General features: G+C 43.7%; 1 protein-coding gene across 1 annotated transcript in view; it reads right to left on the minus strand.

Annotated features, from left to right (window-relative positions):
- Window positions 1-9,431, minus strand: part of PLXNC1 (plexin C1) — a gene marked incomplete at its 5' end in the record, with an annotated part of 68,596 nt that overhangs the window by 58,724 nt on the left and 441 nt on the right. Inside the window, one exon of the mRNA XM_010085638.1 lies at window positions 9,179-9,287. Coding sequence (XP_010083940.1) covers window positions 9,179-9,287 — 109 coding nt within the window. The remainder of the gene's footprint in view (window positions 1-9,178; window positions 9,288-9,431) is intronic.

Here is a 9,431-nt window from a genome sequence, read left to right on the forward strand (position 1 = left end):
GAATGACTGCAAGCATTTTAAGATGGAAAAAGTTAACTCACTTTTTTATTAGATCAGAGGGTAATAAAACTCCAGCATTGGTGCACACAATGAGCCTTCACTTGGGCTAAGGAGGGAGGAGGCGAAGCTTCCAGGCTTTCATTTCCACCAGAATTAGGATTTTTTTTTCTCCTGCAGTGCACCAAGTAGTAGTGTAAGGAAAACAAACCACCTTACTCACAGACTCTGTACAATAAGATCACAGAAGAGGGTTGGACTCAACCAGCCTCTGAAAATCTTTGCTGCCAGATTTTATTTTGACCCATATACTAGTAAAATAACTAGTGTCATATCACTGCATCTTCCTCATCTGACTGAAGAACCAATACTGACAAGTGTGGAAGCCTCCTCCCCTCACTCTGCTTGCTAGAGGGAGGGTCAGTGCGACATTGAGCTAATACAGATAAGAAGGGGAATTTAGATGGTGGGCAGTCACAACAAAAATTGCCTTCTCTCTTTTGCAACCTATTTCTCCAGCTTGCCCATTCCCTCCAGGGTGCAGCTGCTGCTTTCACCCTTCTGTCATCCATTTTCCATGTGCATTTATTATTTTAACAAGCCCCTTTACCTCTTCCGCTGTGACTAATGGGGTTACAGCACTGTAGGGCCTTCACAAGCTTTTTCTTTCACAGCTAAATCCATCCTTAAAATGCATTTACAGTCTAAACTTCCTTTATACTTCAAGAGTCACTCATCTCCATGATCATCTATCCTGTAACATTTTCAGGCTCATACAAAAACAAGAAAAGCAAAAGAAAAGACAATATTCCTCTAGAAGATCCTTCTTCTTTTAATTCTTCAGTTCCACCCTCTGTTCTGTTCTACAGTCCCCCAAAATCTTCACGTGCACACGTAAGCCTAGAGATCTCCTGAATTAACTTACATATTTTGCTTTTAAGTTCACTCCACTATGCAGTTTGGTTATTGGCACAAAAGGTATTTAGACTAATTTTCTATTTTGCATCTTATTTTCAGATTTATCTCTGTATGATTACAGCTGCAGCAACCATATGCACATTTCTACTTTGTGTCTTGATTTCCTCCTGATTATTTTACATTGCACGCCTCAGAGGGAAGGGCAGCATCTTTAGCTCATGCAGCATTCATCATATTGCAGCTGGCCAAAAAGTAAAAATAAAAGGGTTTGAAAATCAGAGTAAATTAACAGATGCAGCTATACAAAAGGACACAAGACTTGTGAGCACCGTATAGCGATGGTCAACACTGGAGAAATATACAGATGTTTTTCCTAGAGGGAATCTCACTCTTTTTGCTTAATTTCAACACCCTTCAACCACCTGCACCAATTTTTATTATATCAGAGGGTAACAAACTTAAATATTGGTGCACACAGAGAGCCCTTATTAGGGCTGAGGTATAAGGAATAAACTGTTCCAAAATTTTATTTCCAGGAGGTTTTTTAATTTGTGCACTGCATAGCAATGCTAGGTGGACAAACTATCCCCGGTGAGCAGACTGCAAAAATTCAGGGAGGATGACCAGGAAATGAGAGGGTCTTCACAGAGACCTTGCAGAGGCAAGATCCTGACCCTTGTCATGCAAGGCAGGAGGGACAGAGGCTACACTTGAGCAAGAGGTCGATGGAGACTCCTGAGATGAGGAGGCTAGAAATTTGTGACTTCTTGCAGTAGCAGAAATGCTACTTCTCTGCCCTCAGATCTAAGTTTACAGAATTGGTAAAGTATCCTAACAACCAATGAGGGAGAACAAGCACCATTAAGGAAGGCTTTGAAACCAGCTGAGCTTGAACAGAGCATTAGCAGAGAGCATGAGGAAGTGGTGGGTGACTGTAGTTGGAGATTCCCTCCTGTGAGGGATGAAGGCACACATCTGCTAAACAGTCATGCTGTTACAACAGGTTTCTTTTTTTTTAGGGGTCCCAACCCACGACATTGCAGAGAGATTGCCAATGATTTTCCATTCCTTGGACCACTACCTATTGTTGCACAACCACATAGACAACAAAAGATGCTGCACAGTACAGATCAGGACTACAGAGCTCTGGGGGCAAAGTGAATGAGATGGGACCCCACACTTTGTTAACCCTACGGGGTGAGTGAAGGGTGATGCTCTTCTGGATTTCCTACTCACAAATAAGGAAGAACTGACTGGAGACGTGATAATCAATGGCAGCCTTCACTGTATTAACTATGAGATAACTGAGTTCAGGATCCTGAGGGTGGTGAGGAAAGAACAGCAGAGTACAGAGATGGAGACCAGGCTTCAGCTTGTTCAGGCAGCTGGTTTGTGGGATCCTCTGAGAGGAAGTTTTGAAGGGAAATGGAGCTCAAGAAAGCTATCAGGTCTTTCAGGACAACCTCTTCCAAGCACAAAACTCAGGAGAACAAGAAGACCAGGAGTACGAGGAGACAGCCCCTAGCTAAGCAGGGAAGTCATGATTGAACTACACCGCAGAAAAACAGTATAAAGGAGGTGGAAGCAGGAGTAAGTGACTAAGGAGGAACTGCCTGGACACCTAGGGATGGTGTTAGGAAAGCCCAAGCTCATCTGGTTTTGAAACTGGCAAGGGATGTTATGGGCAATAAGAAGAGCTTCTACCACCACTTGAGCAATAAAAGAATGAACAATGAAAATGTGCACCAGCTGCTAAATAGGTCAGGTCATTTACTGACAATGGATGCAGACACGGTTCTGGACGTCACTGACAAGGTCTTGCAGTCCTTTGCACTTACAGAGTTCAAGAAGGAGAGAAACTACCAGTACTAGAAGAGGATTAAGCGAGGCATCTCTTAAGAAACCTCGTCTGGCCCCCCTGGGACTTCTATAAGCTGGGATCTGTAGGAAGATGCTGAGAGACTGTCTGATGACACTGCAAGGCCATTCTCTCGTATTTGAAAAGTTGTGGAAATCAGGGGAAGTCTCCAACAACTGAATAAAAGCACCTACTGCACCCATCTTCAAAAAGAAACAAGGATGACCTGGGGAACTACACATTGGTCAGTCTCACTTTTTGCCTGGGGAAATCATGGAGCAAACCCTCTTGGAAGCTATTTCTGGATACAAGAAGAAAGTGACTGGAAAAGTCAGCATGGATTCACCAAGGATAAATCATGCCTGACCAACCTGATTGCCTTCTACGACGAAATGACTCAATTTGTGGAAGAGGGGGAAACAGTGGATGTCATTTACTTTGACTTTAGCAAGGCTCTTGACACTATTTCCCACAGCATCCTTATATCCAAGTTGAGGTGTTATGGTTTAGACAGGAGGACGGAAAAACTGCATGGATCATCAGGCTCAAAGGGTATTGGTTAATGGTTTGTACTCTACCTAGACACTGGTTACAAGTGGAGTTCCTCAGGGAACATATCCTGGTACATGTCCTGCTCAATATCTTCATCAATGACTTGGAGGAAGACACTGAAAGCTTCTGGGCTAAGCTTGCGGATTATATAAAAGTGAGGTGATATGCTTGAGTGCAGGGCTGCCACTCAGGGAGACCTAGAGAAGCTGGAGGAATGGGCCAACAAGAACCCCAAGAAACTGAACAAGGACAAATGCAAAGTCCTGCACCTGGGATGACCTACCCCCCTGTGACAGCACAGGCTGGGGAGCAGCTCTGCTGAAAATGACACAACGGTCCTGGAGGGCAGTAGGCTAAAGGGTGTAGCCAGGCTGCAGTCAAGGTTAACAGCATTCTGGGTTGTATTGACAGGAGCACAGCCAGATCAAGTGAGGAAAGTGATTATCCTCCTTTACCTGGCACATGTTCAATTGTGTCTAGGATACTGTGCTCAGTTCTGGGATCCTCAGTATAGCACTGATCTTGGTAAACTGGAGTGAGTTCAGCAGTGAGCTACTGTGACAGTCAGAGCCTGGACCACCTGCACTATGAGGAAAGGCTGAGGGAACTTGGCTGGTTCAGCCTACAGAAGAGACAAATTCAGAGGGACCAGAGAAACAGAGCCAGGCTCTCCACTCACGTGTATGCAGGACAAGAGATAACGACACAAAGTGAAATGGGAAGCTTCTAGTGGACAGGAGATTTTAAAACATCACTATGAGGACAATTTATCAGAACAGGTTGTCCAGAGAGGTTGTGCAGTCTCCATCCCTGGAGGTTTCAAGATCTGACAGGACAAAGCCCAGAGCAACCTTGTCTGATCTCAGAGTTGACCCTGCTGTGAGCAGCAGGCTGGACTGGAGACTTCTTCTGAGGTTTCTTCCAACCTGAACGACTCTGTGATCCCAAGGAAGTAAATCCTCTGTTGAAGAGCCTCCAGGCCCTCAAAAGTTTCTGCTAAAAACACCTGGTGAAGCCAGATGACTAAAAGCAACTCTTCTTACTGACAGTGTGAGTTACAAGTCTCCTGTGGCTTACTTCCCACACCAAATAGGGATGAACTGAAAACTCATTGTGACTGGACAGAAAAATTCACTCCATAACGTTAACTCTAAAAATCTGTCAAACATCAGATGAAATACTAGCAATCTGGTAATGCACAGGAGATTACTTTACTACTAGAAAATTAATTACAGGATCAATTTTGATACCAAATGATATTTAGAAGTCTGTAATTCTTTCCTTAAATAAAAGACCATGAACCATTTTGGAATAAGTTACCACACAAATTAAAATGTCATTCCTGCAAATTAATGGCCGTGATTAAACTGATGGGACACTGCTGATTTCAAAATCTCATTTCAGTAGAGCTCGTACCAGCTAAGATTTGTCCTAGGATTAGAACTACGCTCAATAAATTAAGGGGCATATACCAACCCACATATTTATCACCCACTGAAAAATGTAAAAATAAAAAGAACAGACTGCTATATATCTTTACTTGCACTAAACAGCAGATTAAAATCCAGCCAAGATAGTTTACCATGCAGTAGCTAATCACAGCTACTTAGCCTTTGCACATCATAAAATAAACACCTTAATATAAACTACAGCAACTTCTCTCTGTCTTACACATACATGCCTAACACTTTTTCGATTTTCTCCCTGAAAAACTGTAGAATCCTTTTCTTCCAATGTAACTTTTTTAAAATGGCAAAACTAACTTCCAGATTTGTCATTGTGGTCAGGTAACATCCTACAACTTTCTCCTCTTGATGTTCTCTAATTTGAGCACTTCTCCTAGTCATCTGCTTGGCTGTGATCCACAAGATCCTGGGATCTCTGGAAGAGATCTGAGATTCTAGTAGCTCCTATTTAGCCATGGAGCAAAGGAAGGAAAGGCCTTCTTACAGCTCACTAGCTACCGGAGCAAGTTTCTGACAAATTCTAGCATTCATTCTATGTGCTGGTTAAGGAGCTTCAACTTCATAATTGTGATCCACCAAAAATGTTTGTTAGTGCTCAGTCAGGTTTCTGAAAAGAAACAGAGAATGAGATTTGGCAAATTCACATTTATTAACTAAGGAAATTGTGAAGATGTGCTTACGTAGATGCAGGTTATGCTAGCAAGTCCATTAACACATCCCCCTCAACAGTGCATGTAATTAGATATAATCAAAACTAAGAGTCATGTGGATCAGACAAAACCAAGCTGAATATAAAACTGCAAAATGTTTTCAGAGTAGTTTCATCTAAGACATCACTTGCCTCTTGCTACTTAGGGATTATGTCTCTGGGAAACCAGTATTACACATGTCCAGAACAAACCCATCCAACAAGGGCAAAATGCTTTGTGCACACCACTGCACAAAACAAAAATAGAATTAGCTAGCTCTTATAAGCAGCCATTCCACAGAATTTGTAGCAGTCACCTACTTTTTGATAAAGTTGGTAAGCAAGGATCTTAAAAATCACTAATTTTCAATGACAGACTCAAATCCAGCGCTAAAACTTACTGCAAATGTCAGCTTTGGCCTAAGTAGCAATGCAAGGCTAAAGAGATTACACACCTACAATGAGTTCCTGTAGGATGCGGAGCAATTTGGTTCTAATCCAGTGAAGTACTCAAGTTCATGCTTAACTTTAAATGCATGGGCAGGTCCCCTGAAGATGATGGAACTACTTACACACCTAAAGTTAAAGATGCCCTTAAGTGCTTTACTGGGTTAGGGCCAGAAAGCTCTGTACCTTACAGGAATGAGTTCAGAGTAGAATATGGAGCAGTAGCATAGCAGGGAATTCGGGACCAAAAATACCTTGGGTTAAGTCCCGCTTGCAGTGTTCCATTGAGAAGCACAGTGTCAACACAGTGCAAACACAAGCAGCTGCGTAAGTGCAGACAGGTAGGGCGATGTCTTGGCTAAAGGTAGTCAGAATAATTACATAAATCTGAATTACAAGATCAGAAGGAAAACAAACTGCCACTACTCCCTAATGTATACTCTAACTATAAACTGTATTCCTGCAGTGAAAAGTAATTTTATTTTCAGTTCCTACATAAACTGACAATCCATGCCTGTTATCATGATCAGCCTACCTCACACCACACCTGAGCTCCAGAATTCAAGCATACCCAGCAAAGATGACTAAGACCCGCAGCACCGCACAACACATGGCATCTGCAGTGCAAAAGTCAGGCTGACATTCAGCACAATCCACCTGCTACAAACATCCTACAGGTCTTGCACTCCATAAAACACATTCATTTGCTCAGTACCAGCACTCTTTTTAAAAGACTGGGCTTTAAAGCAAATATTAAGTACCATTGCTTGCTGCCATTCCTACACATCGTACTACAATGTACTCGTGACAGCTCCATGCTAGGAGGCACTCCTTTCTGGCCAGAGCCACTGCTAGCTATTGCACACACCTCTACGAGCTGCATACTGACGGACACGCTGCACACCATCTTCCTGCCAGTTCTAAAGCCCACACACTTCTGAGTCCAAGAAGACACGTTCCACATTTGCAGGGACTCCCATGATTTGGTGAGAGACAGTAGAAAGATCTGGACTAAAACAACCCAGAAGCAGCAGCATATGGGCCTGTCATCTCCAAACTTATTCTGCATAGCCTTAGTCTAACCTTCTGTAGTACAAGAAGCATATTAAAGCTGAACTACATGCATTTATTTCTATGTTTATACACCATAAGCACATATAATTAGCTTAAAAAGGGAGCATAATTAGCCATGTAATGTTATAGGCCATATTACTAAACAACACCCAGATGTCCTGCTATCTCACAAAATATTCAAATACCATTTTCCTGTCAGTGGTAAACTGTATTTATTGCTGTGCCAAAATATCATGACTAATAACATCACCATAGATAGGAACATAATGTTAAGCAAACAATCCTTTTAATCATTATTAAAGTCGGGGTTCTTCAGCATTGTAGCCAAATATAATCTACATTTCCAGAAGGGACAAGCCTTTGTGGACATGAAAGTAACTCTGGAGTCACAGGAGTCTGATCTGAATCAGATCAACCTTTAAACAAGTGGCTCATTGATTTTTTCATATTCAGGCACTGGGAGGCAATGGGGACAGGGGACTGAGAGGAACACCAGTCAGACAGAAATACCCGCCTCACCTTACGTGCACAATCTTACTCTGTGAAATCCATAAGACTCCTCTGGACTTTCTAGTGTGGGGCTTTGGAAAGTGCTTATAAAGGATCTGCTGCCCAGGAAGGTTTCTGGGCTTTTTCCGCTTTGCAGGCTCAGAAAGCACCTCAAAAAGAAACCCCGCGAACAATTAGGAACAAGGAAGACAAAAATCCACTGGCAACTAGGTATTTTGAGATGAGCATGAGACTTCAAATTCATTCATCAAGTTTGCCCCGTAAGAGCACAGAAATCATGCAGTAAACTACAAACTGGCACTGGAAATCCAAGGATTGGCTCTGTCACGAGAGTTTCACTATTTACTTCAGCACAGTTGTTTCACTCACATATGGGCTTCTCATTCATAACTATGTCCTCTAACTCTGGCAATACTCTCGCAACTCAGCAGAGAGATGAACAGACTGAATCACACATGCCCTCCGGTAGTTTGTATTTGGAAGAATCTTGGCGCTGCGCTCCACTATGGGCTAGATTTGGGAAGCCAAGAAGGAACAGCAAATCCACCGCGCTTCTTTCAAGGAGCCTGCAACAAACTCCCATTGTAACAGAGCAAGGATTCAGGGGTTAAGCTGCAAAGTCGCTGGATGGTGGGGGAGCTGCAAAAGGTCAGAGCTTGCTTTATGATGGCTTGCTCAATCCCCTGCAGTTGTCCCTGATACTTGTCAGTGTTGTTCCTTTTGCCACAGCTCTGAAAAGACTTTTGAGTGTGACTTAAAAGCATGGATGGGCCTTGCAAAAGCACCTTCCTCTCCTGAATTACATTTTTAGCTTCTTAAATTTAATTTTTAGTCCCTTTCTTTACTAGTTACTGAGGCAACAGCAAAGCCGGTAGCCTTGCCCATCCTGCCCTCCATGTGCACAGCTCACCCTCAAAAGGAGGAAGGAGCTGAAGAGAGAGCATTACAGAAATAGGTGACCAGGGGATCTCCATGGGATACCAGTGCCTGTGAAACTGTAACCACCACAACAACAAAGACATATCGCCTGTTGCTGTCTGCTGCCCAAACGGGTTTGGGGGTGGGTGGCTGTGAGCCCTCTCCAAGACCAATCTGGGAGGTTTGGGAAACACCTACCACCAAACAAGCAACCATAAATAACTCATGAGCAATGTGGATAACAACGCACACAGCCCAGTGCACAGGAGTCAATCTGATGAGCTTTTTTTCATTTCTGATGTAGCTGCAGTGACATGAGATGTGAATGCACAGAGTAAGGTAGGAGAAGCTTTATATAGGCTGTACAGAAAATACAATGAAGTACAACTAATCCTTGGCAGAAAAGGGCACATTGAGTGAGGAGCCTGAGACTCAGGACTGACCTGGGATGCCCTCAGGTGACCCCTCAGGCATGTCTTTCATGATATGTAGGTGGGAAAGACACTACAGGATCTGGTATGGGATCAGCTTTTTAGAAACAGAAAGTGCTGCAGAAATCACTAGGGCCGATGGAGCCAGGGCTGATGCGCAAAGCCTGTTGTGGTTCTGAAGTTCCCTGAAAACTTCACATGCCTTCCTTCAGGTGAGGGACACCACACGGAGTCATGCACAGCGACACCAGCCACAGCAACAACAGTGACAACAACGGCGTGCAGGAGGAAAGCTTAGCAAAATGATGCCCAGACTTACACAGCTGTTCCCGTTCATGATGAAGTGCGTGGATGCACAGGCTTGCTCCTTCATCTCCTCCATCCCAAAGATGCAGACGGCGGTGGCATTCCAGGCCTTGGCACTGCGGCTATGGCGGAAAACACCCACCCACCATCCCTGCTCACCCAGGTGGACGAGGCTGGAGGAAACGATGAGGCTTCTGCACCCACAGTCCAAATACACATGCCCTTGCAAAGTAAGGCCACCCTCTGAGGGGCGCAGCTGGCGCAGG

The sequence above is a fragment of the Pterocles gutturalis genome, unplaced genomic scaffold (genome assembly GCF_000699245.1).
Source record: "Pterocles gutturalis isolate BGI_N339 unplaced genomic scaffold, ASM69924v1 scaffold16090, whole genome shotgun sequence".
NCBI classification, from domain to species: domain Eukaryota; kingdom Metazoa; phylum Chordata; class Aves; order Pterocliformes; family Pteroclidae; genus Pterocles; species Pterocles gutturalis.